Here is a 20,246-nt window from a genome sequence, read left to right on the forward strand (position 1 = left end):
GGCATAGGCCTGCAGAAACTGGGCAGCTGTTCCCAGTAGATTCAGCCCAGGTTGGGAGCAGACAAACAGCTTTACACGGGGCTCCTGGGGTACCCTGCTTGCCTTCTGATTCTTAATGTAGTGACCCCATATTCTAAGAAAGTCAAATTCTCCCTTAGCCCCATGTCTGGACTTGCCTCTCTGCCCTCTCCCCTCACCCAGTGAGGGCCACCCCCCAGCTCTACAGTGCCAAAGGGAAAATCAGCTCCATCTCCAAGCTGCCGGTGCCCCTCTGCCATGTCTGGGCAAAGGCACCAAGCAAGAAGCTGCCAGGTAGGGTGGGGTGGGGGCCAGAGTAAAGACTTCACCTCCTGCCAAATCCCCAATAGGGGTGGGCTGCTGGAATTTGGGGGAGAAGGAAGAAAGGAAAGTGAATCAGGAGAGCCCCCCAGGGTTTCTGTGGAGCAGGGTGGGGCAGGACAGGTGCTGTCTTCTGGTTTCCAGCTAAAGAGCTAATGAAGTGCCTGTGCTCCCTTCCTTACCCGTGCTGGCTCTCAGAACCTAGGCAGGGCCCTTCCAACTCCAACAAGCTGGCAGTGGGGGTAGGGGAGAGGCTGCAGGAGAAACTAGATATGTGCCCCCAGCTCCAGAAAGCATCCTCACAAAGAGAGATCGCCTTTGTCCTGTGAGATCCTGTTAGGCTGCTTTCACAGCTTCTGTTGGGATACCCTGTCTCGTAACAAACAAGAGGAAATCCCAATATTGCCTTCAAGAATTTGGGTTTGGGGATTTTTTTTTTTTAAAGACAGTGTTTCTCTGTATAGCCCTGGCTGTCCTGGAACTCACTCTGTAGACCAGGCTGGCCTCGAACTCAGAAATCTGCCTGCCTCTGCCTCCCAAGTGCTGGGATTAAAGATGTGCGCCACCACTGCCCAGCTTCAGGACACTTATTAAATGCCATTCTTCAGCCACAGTGGGAGAGACCGTTGGGCACCAGCCACGCAGCTCCCAGCAGCAGGCAGGGGGGAGGGGGAGGCTGGGACTCAGGGACCTGGGTACAGGAAGGTTTGACCATGGCTACTCTCCTCTTCCAGTATTCAGTGAGTTAATGTTTGATTGGGATGCTAGCTTGCCACCTCCTTTGACCTTCCAGATAGCAGGCCACTGGAAGATGGCAAGTAGACCCAAGAAATGCGATGGGTGAGGGAGGGGCAGAGCTGGTAATCAAACTGCCCTCCAGGGAAGGACTAAAAGTAACTGGTCGTTAGCTCAGGGACTGACTGTAATCCAACCCCTTCCTCCTTTCCCTCTCACTCTCTATCTTCTTTTGTTTTATAACTGTCATGGGAGAGAGATCTCTAGGTACCACAAAATACTATATTTGATATAGCTATTGGCATTGACAGGGTCCTGGCCTAATGAGGTCCCAGTTCGTGAACTAGGGAAACCTCTAATCTGGTCTCTTCTTGACAGGTGATCAGGAAGAGCTTGGAGAAGCCCACAGAGGGCGTAGAGACTGTTTTTAATTCATTTGTCACTAGACATTTTCCCGAGGGCCTCTTCCATGCCGGTCACTGAGGAAAAACATAGGAGCCTTAAGGGGCTGTGGGAGGAATGACAGAGGCTGGCCCAGGTATACATGGGGAAGGCAGGAGTGGAACCTCAGCCCCCAAGCCAGTAAGTCTCCTCTTTGTCCCGTTTTTGTTTTGTTTTGTTTTCTGTTCTTGTGTGTGTGTGTGTGTGTGTGTGTTCTGTTCTTATTTGTTTGAGACAGAGTTTCTCTGTGTAGCCCTGGCTGTCCTGGAACTCACTTTGTAGACCAGGCTGTCTTCAAACTCAGAAATTCAGATCTACCTTCCTCTGCTAAAACTTCTCTTCTTAATGATTATTTGACTTAAAGATTATCATAGCTTTTTTAAAACACCAAGCTCCCTTTTCCTCAGTGGCAGTAGTCCTCTTCCGGTCCATCTTTGTCCCTTCCATCTTACCTTTGGGGGAACCCTATGAGACATATGCTGTCTTTTTCCTTAAGTGAGGAGGAGGCAGGTGAAGTCACTGCACCATAGCCCACCAGACTGCATGGTAGAGCAGGGATAAAGACCCAGCATTGTCTGACCTTAGGGACTATGGCCGTTTGACTACACCATGCAGGTACCAACCTGGGGACTGCCTTGAGAGGAATCCACAGAGAAGAAGCTGAGAGCACATTTTGTGTCCAGGGAGTATGAGGTCTGTGGCTATGGGCACGGGGGGCAGGGGGTCCGTTCAAGATACCAAGGTGTTCCTTGAGACATTTACAGATTATTCTAGTATTGGAGTAGCAGAATCCTGGCTCCTCTGCCACATGTGGCAATGTAAGCTGGGCCGGGTGCCTTAACATCACCCTCCTGTGTCCAAGAGAGGCCAGATTCTAAGAACACTGAAAACCTCAGCTAGATTCTGGATTCTGTTAGTAGGGAGCTTGGATCCACACAATGAGCATTAAAGTGGGGGTTCAAAGTCATCTACCAAAGCAGGAAGACAGGGGCTTCCTTCTTCACTGGTCACAAAGACATTCCCTAGATGGCTTCAGGGGCCCAATCCCAGATAGCTTTTGGTAGTGTTCTGCAGGGTGTATCAAAAACCCCTGTAGTGGTGAGAGGAGGGGAGGAAGAGAAGGCTGAGCATAGGAGAGCTGGCACTTTCTCTTTTTCTCTAACACACTCCAGCCCAGAGGGCCCTGCCTCACCCTGACCTGGCCCTGATGTCAGCGGAAACCCCAGGGGCAGAGGGCTCCTCTCACCTCAGCAACTTCCCTGCCCTGCCCTTGCTCCCCCACCCACACCTGGCCCAGCTCAAGCCTCCCCAAAAGACACCGCACCCTACTTCCCCCTTGGAGCTGGAAGGAAGCTGAGCCGCACCTGTACTGGCGATTTGGTTCTGTCGCTGTCTCCCCCTGCCCCACCATGGCTTTCTCTGTCATGCATAGGGTGTCTGGGTGGTGGGTGTGGGCAGACACGGGCAGAGGAGACACGGGGGCCCAGGTGCTTGCCTTCTCCTTTGCCTGCCAGGAGTTGTCCTTGCCATTCTCCCAGGATGTTCCATTGCCCTGGCCAACCCATGCTGCAGGCTCTGTGACTCTGTCTCCCCTGGCAGAGAAGTGGGGTTACCTCTCCCTGGGCTGGGAGATCCTTATCCTGCCCTGCTGAGTCACTGGCTCCTCCCGCCTTCTCCCCTCCCTTCTCCCCACTATCCTCTTTTCAGGCCTCTCCGTGCTGTCCAGGCCAAGGGTCAATGATGATAAAGACGCTTAGTGACAGAGGAGAGAATATGCTCCTCCTCTGCCAAGTGGCCTTGGACAAGTCACTGTCCCCTCTAACTCCTTCATGTCCTCTTTTTTCTAGACAGGGATGGTGGTAACATGATAGTAGTACCCTGTGGTTCCTAATCGAGTGTCTGCATAAATACAATAGGAACTGGAGCTGCGGGGAGCACTGCAGACAAACAGAGTCAACAACAAAACAACAGTGAGGAGCACAGTTCATCCCGCACTGAGGAGGCAGAGGCACTGTGTGTGAGTCAGGGCTCTGAGAGCCTTCCTGTCCCAGAACAGAACAGTGATAGTGAAACAGGGGCTGAGGGCCTGGCAAGGCTTGAGGGTCAAGGATGACCCCCCTGACTGGTCAGAGAGAATTGCATGGCCAACAGAAGAGTATAGAGCTGGGAGGAACTGGTACCCATGTCTGTGCTGTCCTGTTACCTCCCAAAGGCTTCCTGAAGCAGCTGCTGTGTCAGATGTAGACCTAGACACAGCCTGCCTTCCAGGGCCACATGGAAAGGTGACTGTCATCCTGACTAGACAGGTGGGCAGCTCGCTAGGCTGCTTCAGCGCAGACCGGGGTACCTGGAGCCAGCCTTTCCTCAACCAGGACTCTGCACAGATCCATCGGGGGTGGTTAGCAGAAACCCCAGACTGGGATTTGCAGTGGCCGAGCATGCACAAGCAGGGCTCTGAGTTCTATCCTCTGCACTGGGTACAGTGGAGGCCCAGATCAACCAGCTACAAGTGACCCTCTCCACCTCACAAAATCCTCAGAGTTGTGGTGAGGCTCACATGAAACAGTGAAGTAAAGGCTTTGCAAATTGCAGAGCTCCAAGGAGATTCAAGAATCCTCTAGTCTCCCACCCATGCATGTCGCTGCTGCTTACTGAGCACTTACCTGCCTGGAAGTGCAAAAAATAAATAAATAAAATTAAATTAAATACTCCCCACAGACAGTCTCACACAGACCACCTGAGGCGGGTGCTAATTCAGGTGCCACCTTATCACATGGGAATCCAAAGCACAAATTGTACAACTTGGCTTAAGATCATAGAGGCAGGCAACTTAGCTCTAAAGCAACCCCACTTTTAATCAGTGATCCTTTCCCATTCTGTCTCTATATCCTGAAAGCACCTTCATGTCCACAAGCAAACCCTAGGAATGACACCTTTTTTGCCTTGTTTCCTCTTATGGGACCTAAAATAAGACAGGACTCAAGACTGGTACCCACAGATGCATGCTTGACCCAGGGTCAGGCCAGCCACCCTGGATTTGCCCTGGGACCTGGGACTGGATGTGGTGTCTGTCTCCCTCTGCTGGTCCCATAGGGGGACAGCCTGGCCAACCTGCTTTCCCTAGAGCTGGTTCATGTCCATGTCTCCCCAGCGGTGGCTGGTTAAGTGTAGGGAACATTCAGGAGACAGGGGACTCAGGCCATACCCTGGTCCACAGAAACTCCAACGTCACCTTCTGGAATTCCTGTGGCCATGGTATTGTCTTTAACAGGACCCCCAAGGGGTGGTCTTTAGGGAGGTCAGGTTGCCTCCCTGATGCCTGCCCAGGGGGCCCCCAAACAGCCTCTTTTCCCTTCTAACTCATGAATGGAGCTGTCATCCATGGATTTATCTAAACCTTTTGTGAAGCTATTTATATTTCCAACCGGGACCACATCTTGGGGTAATGAGTTCCATCGGTGTCCTCCCCTGCTGGGTGAAGCATGCTGCCTTTGATTTGTCCTAAACTTACCTCACTTGCACTCCAAGGGGGCCCTGTAACTCCAGCATGCCAGGTTTGGGTGAACAAGCTGAGCTTCCCCCTTTCCATCCCCCTGTGGGTTTGAAAAATTCCATTCCTTCTTCCCTCCACCTCCAGCCCTGCAGACTGAAAAGACCTGGTCCCTCATGTGTGCACTGTGTCTGTGTCTAGAGCGTGGCCATATCTTTATCTCACGGGAACCTCCAGGAGACTCTGAAAGACATAAGCACTACCATTCTGCCTGCTCTGGAGGCTAAGGACCAGCGAAAATCAGAATGGAAGGACCAAATAGTGGCTCAAAACAGCAGCATCAGCTTTCTTAGCTGCTCTCAAGGGCTGGTTCTTCCTTCTGTCCCAGACACAATCATAGAAGGTTCTCCAGCCTGTGGGCTCCACGCCTGTCTCTGTACCTTCTACTGGGGAGACTTTCCTCCAGGATCCCTTCATCCTGGACTGACCTGACTGTCTGTTCTGTTGCCCTCTCTGATTCTTAGGCTACAGTAAGGATGGACTACACAGATTGAGCAGATAGGATACCATCATTGCAATAGCAGATTGAAAGAGCTTTGTACACATGAACTAAATAAATTTTCACAGCAGCTCATCAAAGGAGTGACCCTGAGTACCTCCAGTCTATACATTAGAAAATTCAGACTTTAAGAGCACCAGCCTAGCTGGGCAGTGGTGGCGCAAGCCTTTAATCCCAGCACTTGGGAGGTAGAGGCAGGGGGATTTCTGAGTTCGAGACCAGCCTGGTCTACAGAGTGAGTTCCAGGACAGCCAGGGCTACACAGAGAAACCCCGTCTCTAAGAAGAAGAAAAAACCCACCAGCCTAATGCCCATTTTCACACAACTTTAGATGGAGCCAGAATTCAAGTCTTGCAAAGGTTCTGAATCTTTGCTCTTCACTTATTCAGCATAGATTCATCAAACTAATGGCACGTGCCAAACATCATTCTGATTGATGGGACAGATGCCAGGTAACAAGAAACCCTGGGCAGGGCTTGGCAGCGGGGGCCGGCAGCACCTGGTGTGCTACGCGTGCGTCACAGGCAGGCCAAATGCTGTTCTCCCTTCCTAGTGCCCCAACAGCTCAGAGCTGCCATGTCTACTTGGTTACCCCAGAGTAAGCACACAAATGCTGTATCTACAGCCTGTACCAAGACAAACCCAGGTGATCCCCAACTCTCCAAACTCTCCTGTTATTTACTCCAGTTTGTCAAAACTCCCACGTGACAGCATATTCCCAGAGCCATAGATTCCTGCCTTTCCCCAAGGTGCAGCTTCACACTGACTGTGGTGCCTTGTTCTTTGTCTCACACTGTAGTCCCTGTGTGACCCTCCCAACCCAGCCCCAGAGCCGTGGCTCTCACTTTGCAGCTCCCTTCCTCAGGTCTTCAGGCAAATACCCAACCTGGACATACTGTTCTAGAGGAGGCTCTCTTCTCCCAGCATTCCTCTCCTCTCCCAGTATCCTTTGTCCTCCCTGTAGCACCTACACACCATACTCGGAGATCAGGGAGCTTTATCTTGTCTCTGTCCCAAACTTGGAAAATTGCACCCAGTGTGTGCTGTATGTGTTGATGCAGTGGATGGATGAGCACCAAGTCCCAGCTTTGGGCTCCCCGTGATGTGAGTCAGCCCTAACCAGCTAGGGGGAAGTGGTTCTAGAAGGAATTGGGTCCCGGCAAGAGGATGCCTCTAAGGGTTTGCAGTGGCAGCCACCCTTCATCACCGTCCCAGATACACTTGCATTTACACAAAACAAATGAACCTTTGTAGGAAGCTGCCTCCAACATGGGGTGAGGTGAACACCGTAAGTTTGGGGGTTGAATCCTAAGAGGTCATCCCATCATCTCTTGCAACTGCATTTGAGGGAGAAATGGAGGTGCAGAGGGGCCTTGGCCTGCTCCAGGCCATCTGTGCACAGAGCTGGACTCACACTTTGCTCTACTTTCAGGATGGACCCAAGCCCTCTTTGGGTAATCCATCTCCCACTTAACATAATAACGTCCCATGGGTCCCAGCTCCCTCCCCCTCTTACTGTGCTTCTTGGGTAAACTTGCATGACTGGATGTGCTAACTGCAAGACAGAATGGAGGATTGGAAAGCTCCATACTAGACTCACAACCCAGGAGTGGGACAGGGAACAGACCCTAGAAGAGTTTGTCTGCAAGGATTACAGCCCAGGGAAGCCCTTCAGGATCTTAAGTGTCAGGTTGGAGGGAGTCTGGGCGAGCATCCTGTTCCTTATCCTTCCCCAGTCCAGTGTACTACAGGTTTCTGGCATTGAGCGAGAAAACAGGAGAGTGATCGCTCTAAAGTATCCTTTCTCCTTCTAGTATACATGACCTCATATACACTAGAATAGCATCTTAACACCCAGTATGTCAGGAACAGAGCAGGTCAATCAGCAGCCGTCTCCTTTGCTTCCAGGGAGCCTCGCCTTCTGTCTCCTGTTGAGACAGCCTGGCTGCTCAGGCAGGGGACAGGGGAGGAAGTGGAGGATGCTTTAAGATCTCACCCAGTCCTCGGTAGGGTGGGAGGATATCTTGAGAAGAAGAAACAGGAAGCACTGGGGATTTGCTTGTTTGCTTGCTTGCTTGCTTGCTTGTTTTTGAGACAGGGTTTCTCTGTGTAGCTCTGGCTGCCCAGGAACTCACTCACTCTGTAGATCCCTCTGCCTCTCCTGGGATTAAATTAGTGCCCCACCAGGCCTGGTTTAACCCAGGGCTTTTGAATGTTAGACATGTGTTCTACTCAGAGATACATTCCAGCCCTTTATTTTTTCTTACATCTATTATTAGTGTGTGTGTGTGTGATTGGCAGCCCTTGCGTGGAGTACTTGTGGACATCAGTGGGCAGCTTTCGGGGGCTCTTCCCCTGCTGTGCCGGCTGTTGGCTGCAGAGCTCCTGTCCTCAGGCCTGCATAGAAGCAGCATATGCCCATCCTCCACCGGCCTGGCTCGCCTTGAACTTTCTCTGTCATCTCAGTAGGCCTTAAATTTTCAATCTTTCCACCCAAGCCCTCCAAGAACCTGAGATTACAAACCTGTGCGAACATGAGCTAAGTATGGGAGAGTAGAGTTATCAGGAGACGGTGCTGTGGGCAGAGGTGGAGGGTGGAGTAGCCTGGCTTAACTGTGCTACATACTTAACTTTGTCCTTTCCTTTCCTTTCCTTTCCTTTCCTTTCCTTTCCTTTCCTTTCCTTTCCTTTCCTTTCCTTTCCTTTCCTTTCCTTTCCTTTCCTTCTAAAAAGATGTATTTCTTTTATTTATATGGGTGCTCTATCTGTACACCTGCATGCCAGAAGAGGGCATCAGATCACCATGTGGTTGCTGAGAATTGAACTCAGGTCCTCTGGAAGAGCAGCCAGTGCTCTTAACCACTGAGCCATCTCTCTAGGCCCTCCTTTTGCTATTTTTTTTTTTTTTTTTGAGACAGGGTCTTGCTATATAGCCCAGGCTGGCCTCTCAAGTTCTCGAGTCGCTAGTGGTGGGATTATAGGCATGAGCCACCATACCTGGCTCAACACCTATTTATTGATGGGTGGGAAGTACACAGAGCAACAAACAAAACAGAAGCAGTTCCTGCCCACATGCAGCAGGCACAACAGCAGGGAGCACAAATATTAAACAGAGGAAACTGAGATGCACCATGGCTCAAAGCCTAGGGTTTTCTCTGCTGAGGGAACCTTTGCTGTTGAGCCCAGGAAGAGAAGTCAGCATGGGAGAAGCAGGCTACAGCCTTGGAAGCAGCCAGAGTGGCCGCTAAGGGCCTGGCAGGGCTATGGAGATAGGTGATCCTGTGGGGTAGGAGACAGTGAAGACCTATGTGGGACCTGGATATTCAAAGTTCCAGATCAAGAGACTAGACTTTGGCCAGGAGAGTTAAGCCCTCTGGTGGGGCAGATCACTGAGGACTGTGTCTGAACAGTGAAAGGAGGACAGTGGAGACAGAAGGAGGGCCACTTTGCCATCTGTTTGGGAAATGAAGCAGCCAGAATCCACCGAAGACATGAGCAGGTGAGAAGGAGAGGATGCTGGTAACCCGCTAACTCCCAGTCTAACAGAGAACTGGACACCTCTGCGTTGTCTGCAGGTTGCCTTGGATGTGGAAAGGGAAAGCCGCCTCCTCCCTGGAGGCTCTAAGAAAGAAGCACTTAGGGAGGGAGAGGAGCCTAGAAAAACAAAGAGGGGCTAGGTAACAAACACACCCTCCCCATTGCCCACAGGCCCGCAGGGGGATGGGCAAGGGTTGCTCTAGGCATTTGAACTAACCTCCCAGAGCAAGGTGAATGCATCCCAGCTGAAAATCTTCATCCTTTCACACTGTCTGGGTAATTGGTAAAATGTACATAAACCAAACCCCGTGTAGTGCTTAAGCCTTCCCAGGGCTTCCCAGTTCATCCCTTCAGCTCTGACTCCCCACCCCTTACCGCACAAGGCTCAGGACACCCCATTCACCCATATTCGCCTACCCCATTGTGCTTCTGCTTCTGCCCCTCCTTCTGACAAGTCCATCCTTCCACCCTTTTCTGTCCCAGAACCTTCTCATTTTTCCGTGTATTTACGAAGGTCAGGGAAGGATCCTGAAAGCAAAATGAACAGCCCCTTCTCATCGCTGTTGAAGTGAGTTACGTTTTTTGAGGGGAGCTGGTGGTTGCTGCCACAACAGAATCCCCAGCCCAGATTGAGCGCGGACTATTTTGATTTGACCCTGTAACCCCACACACTAAAGTTAGCGACCCGGGAGGGTCTACACTTCCCACGTTAGGGCTCTGGTCCAGAGCTCGATCCTTGGTGCAGACACCTTGCTCCTCCATCTAATATGTCCTTCACCACGTATGCCCAGTGCAGCCCAGTGGAGCTGTAGAGCTCTGCAGGGTGTGCAGGGCTCCGGTTCCGGTGGGAGAATCAGACCTGAGGAAGGACGAAGAGCTCGCCCTCCGCAGTCACGTGATCCAGGCTACACCCAATGAACCGATTAGATCACGTGACACCGAGCCAAGGAACGTTTTTCTCACGTGACGGAGAAACCCCTCGTGGACCAATAAGGAAGCGGAGGCCAGGCCGGCAGCGGGGAGGGGACGGTGCGCGGGAAGGGAACTTTAGGCATTCGTAGTAGCTGCTGGGACTCATTATAAGTCCTATCCCGTCCCGGTTCGTGTGCAAAACAGGCTCGATTTTAGTGCTTATGTACTATGAAGTGCCTGATCACCGGGGGTAACGTGAAGGGTAAGTTTGGACCTACCTTGTAGCAGACCACGTGAGCAAGCCCCAGCAGTCCCCCTAACCACTTTCTGTTCTCCTCCCCGCAGTGCTGGGCAAGGCTGTCCATTCGCTATCCCGAATCGGGGACGAGCTCTATCTGGAACCCTTGAAGGACGGGGTAAGAGACTGGGACGCAGGGATGGGGGCGGATTCAGTGGTGAATGGGGAGCCTAGGCTTGGTGTTCATTCGGCCTTACAGGGATGGTGGACAGATATTCCGGCGCAGTTTATTATCTCTTGGGTTGTTCGGACATCAGCTTGGGCCCAGTCTTCTGAGGCTGCATGTCTATACAGAGGGCACTTGCTCTTCCTAGAACGCCTAGTGGCAGGCAAGGCAAGCATGGTAGACCCTGGGCCGCGGGAGACTGTCTTGCTACACAGAAGGGGAAAGGGAGGTTCAGTAGTGATGGAAGAGAAGTGCTGCAGAATGAAAACGCAGGCTACCGGGGTGGGCCTGCCATTGCGCCTGACTTTTGTTTTGTCTGCTTTTTGTGTCTCAGCTCTCCCTACGGACTGTGAACTCGTCCCGTTCTGCCTATGCCTGCTTCCTTTTTGCCCCACTCTTCTTCCAGCAGTACCAGGCGGCTTCCCCTGGTCAGGACCTGCTGCGCTGTAAGATCCTGATGAAGGTAAGGACCACCTGAAGCAGCTCCACAGCTGTGTCTCTGTGCCAGGTACTCAGTAAATGATAACTAGGGAGTTAGTCTCATACGGGAGCTATTCCATGCAAGATGCAGTGAGGTAAAGATGTTTAGACCCTAGAGGGCTATCTAAGAGCTTTGGAGAGGGTGGTGACATTCAAGTTGGTCAAAAGGTCAGTGGCCCTTCCCAGCAAAGGGAACAGCATGGGCAAGGCAGCATGGGAGTGTGCAGACACCACAGCTTTGTGGGGCCAGTGATGGGCCAGGGCCTACATGGGATGTAGAGCTGGGCCATGAAAGCAGTGTGCCAGGCTGATGTCCTACCCTGCCCAGGCCTTCCTGTCCGTCTTCCGCTCTCTGGCAACTGTGGAGAAGTCTGTGGAGACGTGCTGTATCTCCCTCAGTGGCAGCCACAGCCACCTGGTGGTCCAGCTCCACTGCAAGTATGGTGAGCAAGCGGCCTGCCCCAAGAGTTCCTCTGTGGGTGTGGGGGCAGTGGCAGTGGAGGTTGTCAAGCCCTGAGACTGTTTCCCTTATCCAGGGGTCACGAAGACACACAACCTCTCCTTCCAGGACTGTGAGTCCCTGCAGGCTGTCTTTGACTCAGCCTCGTGCCCTCACTTACTGCGCACCCCAGCACGGTAAGCACCCCTGCTTCAAACTTCGCCTGAGTCTCTCCTACCTTTAGGGCTTTAATGTCATTCTAGGAATGCTCCATTTTCAGTGGGTCTGGCTAGCCTATGCCTGTCATCGTAGCAGTTCTTAGATTGAGGTAGGAAGATCAGAAGTTTCTAGGAAACTTCCCTGGGAAGGCCATTGAGTTTCTAGGTAGCCTAAGCAATGAGACTCTTTCTCAAAAAAAGGGTGCATGTGCTGGCGAGATAACTCAGTAAAATGGTTGATGTGCAAACATGAAGGCCTGGTTTTGAGTCCCACTTATATAAAAATGTGTATTAATTGGGTGGTAGTGGTGGTGGTGGTGCACGCCTTTAATCCCAGCATTTAGGAGTCAGAGGCAGGCAGATCTCTGTGAGGCCAGCCTGGTCTACAGAGCAAGTTCCAGGACAGGCAGGGCTACAGAGAGAAACCCTGTCTTTAAAAAAAAAAAAAAATATGTGCGTGTTGGGGGGGGGGGGCGGGGGCGGGCAAAACCAAATCCCCAGATGCACAGCCCTGAGAAGCAGCATCACTGAGCACATCTTCTGGCTTCTGCCCGTGCATGTTCACAGTTCACACACAACACTGAGCACATCTTCTGGCTTCTGCCCGTGCATGTTCACAGTTCACACACAACACAAAAGCACCTTTGTCTTTGGGGGCAGAGGGACGGGGCTCGGTGTTTCTGTGTCAAGGCCACACAGCCCAGTACATATTTGGGCCCTTACCTTGCTCTTCAAAAGTAGAAGCTGCTGCCTCTCCGTCATTTCCACTGCCTGTGGGGTCCTGCCATCTGTGTCCCAGAGGCCTGCTCCAACTGCTTTGCTAGAGAGCCTATGACCTGCCTGCAGATCTCTTGTATGACCTGAAAAACCCTGAAGGCCTGTCCTTGACCCTCGTAATAGAGTTCAAAGCCCTCTGACCTCTCATTCTTCTGGTAGTATTCCCCCTTCTGGTGGCTTCTTGCTAATTGCCAGGGCTCTAAACTTTGGGCCAAAAGAAGAACCTGGGCAAGGAGGCTGGAGTGTAGGAGGGCTGCTGCACAGCCCACCAGTCAGCACCAAGACACAGCATGGCAAGGGGAATGTGCTTCCAGCAGAGACTAAGCTCACTCAAGATAAGCCCAGGATGCAGTGGGCTCTCCCCTGCCTGTGCTGGACACTGTTTGCATCCAAGTAGCCCAAGGTCCCATTCATTTCTCAGAACGAAAGTCCCTTCAGTTCCCAGAGTCTGCTTCCCCAGGCAGGGCCTGTTAATAGTGGCAAGAGTTCCTTTTTGGGGGGCTATTTTTTTCCCCCATAAATACTGGCAGTAGAACCCAGGGCCCTGTATTTGCTAGGGACTCTGTATCTCTGAGCTGAATTCCCAGCCCTGACTGCTCTCCTTCTCACGTACGGTTTCAAATAGAGAAGTCAGTACGATAGCTCAGTAGTTAAGGCCGTTGCTTTAAGCCTGCCCAGTTGAGTTGTCAGGTTTTAAATCCTCAGAACCTAAGTGGTAGAGTGGACCCAGTGGGCTGTTGTCAATCTCCACATGTGCACCAAGGCATCGCAACTGCACTTCTCTCCACAGGACACACACCCACACAAAATAATTTTTAAAAATTCAAATATAGATGCCAGCTGCCCCCACCCCCCACCCCATGCTAGGGACAGAACCCAAAGACTGTAGTCTTGAGGCAAAGCTAGGAGTTACTTTTCTGTAAATGTTCAGCAATGTTCCTTAGAGGTGGAAGCCAAGACCTGACTTGGTGGTCCACACCTTTAATCCCAGATCTTAGGAAGAAGAGGTAGGCAGATCTCTGAGTTCAAGGCCAGTCCAAGATAGACCCTGTCTCAAAAACCCACCAAACCTCTCCTGTTGCGTTTCTGTGTGTGGTGCAGGGTATTGCTGTCTACAAAGGGCGTTGTTAAGCCCCTGGGCTCGACAGCTAGCTTGGGTGTGGTAGTACACACCGGTGACCCCAGCTCTTTATTAAGAGTTAAGAGTCGGATTGTAGAGATGGCTCAGGAGTTAGGGCACTGACTGCTCTTCCAGAGGTCCTGAGTTCAGTTCCCAGCACCCACAACCATCTGTAATGGGATCTGATGCCCTCTTTGGGTGTGTTTGAAGACCGTTACAGTGTACTCATGTAAATAAAATAATTTTTTTAAAGTTAAGTTTGAAGTCAGCTAGGGCTACATATAAAAAACAACCCCCATCCCACAAAAAGTAGCTGGAACCAACAGCAGTGTCCCCCTATAGCCAACTTTCCTCCCCCACTGCTGTGCTCAGCTAGTGCTGCTCTTTGTCCCCAGCCTGTCCAATGTTGCCTGCTCCCCTCTGCTGTGTCTGGACTTCCATTGCCTTAAGCTTCTGACCAGGCAAGTAACATATAAGAGTGGACAAAGCGCCAGGCGTGGTGGCGCACGCCTTTAATCCCAGCACTCGGGAGGCAGAGGCAGGCGGACTTCTTAGTTCGAGGCCAGCCTGGTCTACAGAGTGAGTTCCAGGACAGCCAGGGCTACACAGAGAAACCCTGTCTTGAAAAGAGTGGACAAAGCATTTCATGCGCATCTGTCCTTGTCACAGGGTTCTGGCAGAGGCTGTTCTGTCCTTTCCCCTTGCATTGACTGAGGTGACACTGGGCATTGGCCGTGGCCGACGGGTCATCCTGCGCAGCTACCAGGAAGAGGAGGCAGGTGAGGGAGTTAGACCTGCCCCAGGAGGGAACAAGAGCTAGGAGTGAAGCCAGGGCTTGAGGACTTTAACTCTTCTTGTGTCTGCCACATAGATAGCACCAGCAAAGCCATGGTGACTGAGACCAGCATCGGGGACGAGGACTTCCAGCAGCTGCATGCCCCAGAAGGGATAGCTGTCACCTTCTGCCTCAAGGAATTTCGGGTGAGTTTGCTATGGCTGTCACCCGGTCTTTGAACCAAACACAGGCTCTCACTACCTGTTTCTTCCATCCCAGGGGCTCCTGAGCTTTGCAGAGTCAGCGAATTTGCCTCTTACTATCCACTTCGATGTTCCAGGCAGGTAATTCCAGGCTTTTAGACTGGGGGGAGGCAAGGCTCTGGGATGCCCAGAGCAGGACAACCTAGCTTAGCCTGGCCCTTTCTGTCACCCAGGCCAGTCATCTTTACCATTGAGGATTCCTTGCTGGATGCCCACTTTGTCTTGGCCACACTCTTAGAGCAAGACTCATGTTCCCAGGGCCCGTGTTCCCCCAAACCCCAGCAGCCAGTGCCTCAGAAGCAGGCACACAGGTAAGGGGCTCACTTCCTCACATTCCCTCCATTTCTGCACACTCAGGTTGAGCTTGCTACTTGTAGCTTCTGCACCTCCCCCATACATGCTTCCTGTCAGGCCCAGCCTCAACAGGGCTTCCAGCCTTAATGGTCAGCTGTACTGAGACCCCTCCCATCCATAGAGGCATCCCCAAGGTCCTGCTGGCTTCCTTCTCTGGCTGAGGCCTCCCCTCTGAGCCTCTTTCCAGAGAGAAAGGGCTGCTGGGAGGCAGGGAGCTGCCTGGTGCAGGGGAAGCAGGTGGCTGCGAGGGCAGGTGGGTTGGGAGGCTGGGCTCATGTAGTAGAAGCAGAGGAAGTTTGGTCTGGCGCTCGGCCCAGCACATCCCTGTGCTCTTGTGCTCTCCAGCTCCTGTCCCTTGGGAAGGTGAGGGGTTGGGCCCCACGTGGCCCTGTTCACAGGACTTGTTGCTTTCCTCCCCCAGCTGAGCTAAATTGGCCCCAGGATCCTCCCTCAGGCCCCTACCTGAACTCTGATCAAAAGGGTTCCAGTTCCACCCCCTCCCGGAAGCTCCCACTTAACCCCTGCATCCTATCCTCCCAGCCAAATCAGGAAGTAATAAAATCAAAAGCTCACCAGCAGTCTTGAGGCCTCAAGCCCTCCTCAGAGCCCTCCAAAGTGGGGTTTGCCTCTGTATCCCTTTTTTTCTCTGTACCTTGATATTATCTCTGCCTACAGCACACCCCACTTAGATGACTTTACCAGTGATGACATCGACTGTTACATGATTGCCATGGAAACCACTGGAGGCAATGAGGGCTCCGGGGCACAGCCTTCCACATCCCTCCCACCTGTCTCCCTGGCCTCCCATGACCTTGCCCCCACCTCAGAGGAGGAAGAGGAGGAAGCTGAGCCCAGTACAGTGCCTGGGACTCCCCCACCCAAGAAGGTAAAAGCTGGATATTGGGATAGGAAGGAGCTGAGGGAAGGAAGGAAGCAGCTTCCAAGACTAACTGGGCTTTCTCTATTCTCTTTCCAGTTTCGTTCACTGTTCTTTGGCTCCATCCTGGCCGATGTACACTCCCCCCAGGGTCCCAACCCTGTGCTGGCTGAAGATAGTGACGGTGAAGGGTGAATTTGAGAAACTAAAGTCTGTGTTCAAAGGCTTCCGGACCAGATGCAGGCCCGCCCACTGAGTTGGGCATCAGTCCCTAGACATGGACATGGAAAAAGCTCTATGCCAAGTGGGGTATGCCCCACTTGGCTGTCTGCTGCAGAACTGCCTAGGAACCATGCTTGGTCTGTATTCTATATTTATTCAGCCTATACCAATCATGTCTCTGTGGTGCCCACCGTCACCTGACAGATCCTTCATCCTTTACTTACTTTGAGGCTCTAGAATACGAATTCTGGCCAAAGCCAGAAACTTAGCTTCCTCAGTTTCTCCTGCCTCTAAAACAGAAAGGTCAGTATTGAACACCCTCTGCCAATCATGAACTCCCCAAAGGAACTGTTTCTCTTTCCTAACAGTTGGGCCTTGCCCTAGAATCCTAACAGCCTCTGGACCTGACTGTGTGTCACTGGGGTTGCCCTGGCTGGGCCCATGTTCAGCCACTCAGTCTGCCCTCCCAGGTGGCTTTGTACCAAAGAACTGCTGGCCCACTGTCTGGGACAAGAGAGACAGAGGCCATGGCGAGAATCCAGCTTTGACCTTTATTCAAGAGACCAGATGGGTTGCCCCAGGATCTGGCTGCCAGCCATGCAAGGCTGGAGACCCACAATCTGGTCTGCCATTGCCCTGAGCTGCAGCCTTGGCCCCAGGATTCCACTAGCAGCCACCACAGGTGCTGGTGGGAGGGAGCCCTGGGGGATTAGATGCTGCTATTGATTCTTTAAAAAATAAAGGAAAGACACTTAACGCTGTGTGTTCCCCGTGACGGGTGGGCTTGAGAGGCCAGTGTGACCCATGGCAGCATGATTTCTGTACAAATGATCCATCATCTGGGGCAGAAGGGCAGCACATGGAGGCTATTTCTTGGCTTTGGCAGAATTGCGCGGTGGAGTGATGGGCCGGCCTCCGGGGTTCAGGCCGCTGAACTGCCCATACTTGCCCTTATTCTTATCAGCGGGCTTGAGGATCTGGAAGAGAAAACATTCATCAGGGTCCTGGGGCTGAGCCAGGCATCTATCGGGCAGCCTTTCCCCCCATGCCCACCTGGAAGGAACACATGAGGGTCTCATCCACACTCATCATGGCACCAGCATTGTCAAACTCTCCACAGTAGTTGGGAGCTGAGAAGAGTGTCACCAACTGTCTCTTGGCAAAGAACTCATAGCCATCTTCTACAACCTGGGCCAGCACAGGAACAGTTTAGTCTGTAAGTTAGGCAGCTGCCCCCGCCCCTGCCCGCCCCAGGCCACCAGCCCACCTGATGTGCTCTGCAGATGAGGTCCAAGTCATGCTTGTGCAGGAACTTGGCTACCACCTCAGCCCCAAAGGTAAAGGAGACACCACGGTCATTCTCGCCCCAGCCTTGAACATCCTTGTCAGGGTCAGACCACAGGAGATCACACAGTAGGCCCTGGTCAGGCACATCTGTGGGCCGCATAATACGCCTAATCTGCTCCATGGATTGCAAGTCTGGAGACAGGCCTGGGGGTGGTGGAGTGGGAATAGTGTTCCTTAAACCAAAAGCAAGTACTGTCCTGTGCCCAGAAGCTGGGGGTGGGGGGTGGGGGGGGTGTCAGCTCCACTGTTCCCACCGCTAATCTTCTGGGCTCCTTTAAGTTCAGGGAGACAGAATCCATTACTTCCCCACTGGCTAACCCTAACCCTCTTTGTGGCCTTGGCTGTCCTGGAATTCACTTTATATGACACCACTACTTAGAAGTGCAGATAGCAGACCTCCCTGGGGGAGAGGATGAGTTGCCTACAGGATGCCTCATGCCACAACAGGAAAGAGTGCAACCAAACTGGTGGGTGGAACGCGCCTTTAATCCCATCACTTGGGAGTCAGAGACAGGCAGGAACTCTTGTGAGTTCCAGGCCAACCTGGTCTACAAAGTGAGTTCCAGGACTGTCAGGGTTTTACCCAGAAAGCCTGTCTCAAAAACAAACAGGGGTGTGGGTAATCTCCGCTAATAAGCGATATCCAAGATGAGATTCAAGGAGCGCTATTCCAGGGAACTGAGAAGAGTTCTGTTAACACCTTTACAAGGCCCCTAAGGATGTGGCCCAAGATCCCAAGCACAGCCCCACACGCACTCTTACCCCCGTGGCAGCAGAAGATCTTCTCATCCACAATGGCTGCAATGGGCAGGCAGTTGAAGCAGTCTGTGAACGTCTTCCACAGCTTGATGTTGTATCTTCTCTTGCCTGCGCAAAAGAAAGTGGCTCATGGGGAGGGCTCCCCCCAGCCCCAACCCCAGTCTAGGCTTCTGTGCACCCATCCACGGACAATGCTGAGAACAAAGATGGAAAGGCAAAGACAGCTTACGTCCTTCTCTTTGCTCATCTATCGTCCAAAATCTAACACCTATGTCCACAAGACCCTGAACCCTGACCCAACCTTGATGATGGTACCCACTCTGGTCTCATGGATGAGGCCAAACCAAGAGTGGGTCTGTTTTATTCATACAGGCATCCTAAATGTTTAGTAAAGAATGTACTAGAAGGGGGTGTCATCAGGCAGGGCTGTGGGGGAAGCTTTAGCAAACGGGCAGCTCTGCATGTACATCCATTCACCAGGCCCCTCCTGAGCGCCAAGGATGACAGACAACATGTTGCTGGGGCCCTACAGGGCTCATCATCAGGGGTCTTTAGACCAATGTAGGGGGCCGTGAAGAGCAGGGAAGGTAGGTTCTGCGCAGCCAGCAACATTCAAAGCACTTACATTCATCATAGAAGCCATAAATGCGGTTGATGCTGGCACACTCATGGTTCCCACGAAGTAGAAAGAAATTCTCCGGGTATCTGATCTTATAGGCCAGCAACAGGCAGATGGTCTCCAAAGACTGCTTGCCCCGATCTACATAATCCCCCAAGAAGAGGTAGTTGCTCTCTGGAGGGAAGCCACCATACTCAAACAGCCGTAGAAGGTCATAGTACTGGCCATGGATGTCACCTGGGAACCAGAGAAAACTAGGTAGGTGCAAGATGTAAACTTGACCCCAGGGCCAGCAATAGGCTAAAGGGTGGAGGAGCACGGTTAATGGGGCAGGAGTAGGGGCTATTTTCAGGAAGCAAAAGGGTTCTGTGCAAGGGCTTACCACAGATCTTGAGAGGCGCCTCAAGCTCCAGAAGAATGGGCTGGCTCAGGAAAATCTCCCGGGATTTGAGGCACAGACCACGGATCTCGTTCTCTGTCAGCTGCACGTTCTTCCCAGGCCGTGAGCCCTGCACTGAGTACGGAATAGGGTCTTGGGACCCTGACCTCGCAGACGGGACGAGGGTAGGTGTCGTGCCCCCCTAACAGGGGCAACTGTTGCAAGTGAGCCCCCACCCCCCGAAACCTTTGCGTCAGGCCTTCAAAGGCAAGATCCGACCCCTTAGCCACCCGGAGGGCCTCCAGAGAGACGCCTGTGCTCAGCAGCCTGTCAGCCGGAGCTTCCTCGCTTCGGCACCCCTTCCCAGCTAGCTTCGCAGGAGCCTCCGAGCGCGCTCCAAAGCCCAGGCGCCCGGGGGTGGGGGGGCTGCCGTGGCCATGGATCCTCACGGCCTGTCCCCGCCCAAGCGACGCTAGCCCCCGGGAGCGGCGGGCCCGCCCGCGCGCCACTTCCGGACGGCGAGGGGCCGGGGCTCGGCGCGAGCGCACCTTCCCTACCCCTGCCCACCTTCCAGCAGGCGCTCGATGATGGAGTCCAGGTTGAGCTTCTCGCTGTCGGACATGGCGGCGCCGCCGCTCCGGCCCACCAGCTCCGGGCCCTCTCCTGCCTCCCGCCCTCTTACAGCCTCCTTCCGGCCTGGCTCTCCTTCCGCCCTCCCCAGCCCGCCCCCGGCCCGCCGCCCCTCCTCTTCGGTCGACCGCCCCGCCCTGCCGCGTCCGTAGTTCCCCGCTCTCTAGCGCCTCCCCTGGACGGGAAGCACCGCAGCCCGAGAGGGCCTGGCAAGGGTGGTGAGCCGGGTTTGGTAGGGCGGGGTTGGGTCGGCTCCACCCTGGAGGACTCGCCCAGCCGCGATCTGATGAGTTAGGGCCGGAAGTACTGTAGAAATTGTTTTTCTCTTTCCAAGTCTCTTCCCACCCCAGCCCTGCGTGGGATTGTGGTATGAGCATGTTAATCGCTGACTTCTCAAACACTAAAGTAATTCCTCGAAGTGCAGAAAAAGAAACTAAGGCTTAATTTAATGATACTGAGAGTGGGCTCCAGACCTCCGGAGCCTCACATTCACCTCCATCTTTATGGCCA

The 20,246-nt window shown here is 53.0% G+C and overlaps 2 protein-coding genes and 1 long non-coding RNA gene across 4 annotated transcripts in view; 1 reads left to right on the forward strand and 2 right to left on the reverse strand.

The window, feature by feature from the left end:
- The window catches only part of Rad9a (RAD9 checkpoint clamp component A), a 59,916-nt gene extending 43,666 nt beyond the window's left edge, over positions 1-16,250 (forward strand). The window contains exons 1-11 of one of the 2 annotated variants that reach the window (XM_021151773.2): positions 10,102-10,275; positions 10,359-10,429; positions 10,812-10,940; positions 11,286-11,400; positions 11,494-11,593; positions 14,181-14,290; positions 14,383-14,492; positions 14,566-14,630; positions 14,723-14,860; positions 15,579-15,789; positions 15,880-16,250. In XM_021151773.2, coding sequence (XP_021007432.1) covers positions 10,242-10,275; positions 10,359-10,429; positions 10,812-10,940; positions 11,286-11,400; positions 11,494-11,593; positions 14,181-14,290; positions 14,383-14,492; positions 14,566-14,630; positions 14,723-14,860; positions 15,579-15,789; positions 15,880-15,975 — 1,179 coding nt within the window. In that variant the 5' untranslated portion in view covers positions 10,102-10,241 and the 3' untranslated portion in view covers positions 15,976-16,250. Of the gene's footprint in view, positions 1-10,101; positions 10,276-10,358; positions 10,430-10,811; positions 10,941-11,285; positions 11,401-11,493; positions 11,594-14,180; positions 14,291-14,382; positions 14,493-14,565; positions 14,631-14,722; positions 14,861-15,578; positions 15,790-15,879 lie in introns of those variants that run through there. The other variant, XM_085834185.1, reaches the window with a different exon arrangement.
- On the reverse strand, positions 8,535-9,990 carry LOC115029990 (uncharacterized). Its single transcript, XR_003835579.2, has 3 exons — positions 9,519-9,990; positions 9,319-9,373; positions 8,535-9,218 (listed from the first exon to the last, which is right to left on the reverse strand). It is a non-coding gene; the product is annotated as an uncharacterized LOC115029990 (long non-coding RNA).
- Positions 16,251-16,534: 284 nt separating the features above from the next.
- Positions 16,535-19,819, reverse strand: Ppp1ca (protein phosphatase 1 catalytic subunit alpha). Its single transcript, XM_021151774.3, has 7 exons — positions 19,674-19,819; positions 19,110-19,241; positions 18,734-18,964; positions 18,112-18,216; positions 17,270-17,493; positions 17,056-17,190; positions 16,535-16,979 (listed from the first exon to the last, which is right to left on the reverse strand). The coding sequence occupies exons 1-7, from the start codon at positions 19,726-19,728 to the stop codon at positions 16,869-16,871; spliced, it is 993 nt and encodes a 330-aa protein (XP_021007433.1). The 5' UTR covers positions 19,729-19,819; the 3' UTR covers positions 16,535-16,868.
- Positions 19,820-20,246: the final 427 nt, after the last annotated feature.

Source organism: Mus caroli, unplaced genomic scaffold (genome assembly GCF_978045245.1).
Source record: "Mus caroli unplaced genomic scaffold, Mus_caroli_1 scaffold_20, whole genome shotgun sequence".
NCBI classification, from domain to species: domain Eukaryota; kingdom Metazoa; phylum Chordata; class Mammalia; order Rodentia; family Muridae; genus Mus; species Mus caroli.

Excerpts from the sequence above, each read along its gene's own strand:
- Ppp1ca (XM_021151774.3), bottom strand. The coding sequence starts at position 19,728 with ATGTCCGACAGCGAGAAGCTCAACCTGGACTCCATCATCGAGCGCCTG. Across the intron at positions 17,191-17,269 it reads TCATCTGCAGAGCACATCAG|GTTGTAGAAGATGGCTATGA; the intron begins GTGGGCTGGTGG and ends GTGCTGGCCCAG. Across the intron at positions 16,980-17,055 it reads CCCTCATGTGTTCCTTCCAG|ATCCTCAAGCCCGCTGATAA; the intron begins GTGGGCATGGGG and ends TTTCTCTTCCAG.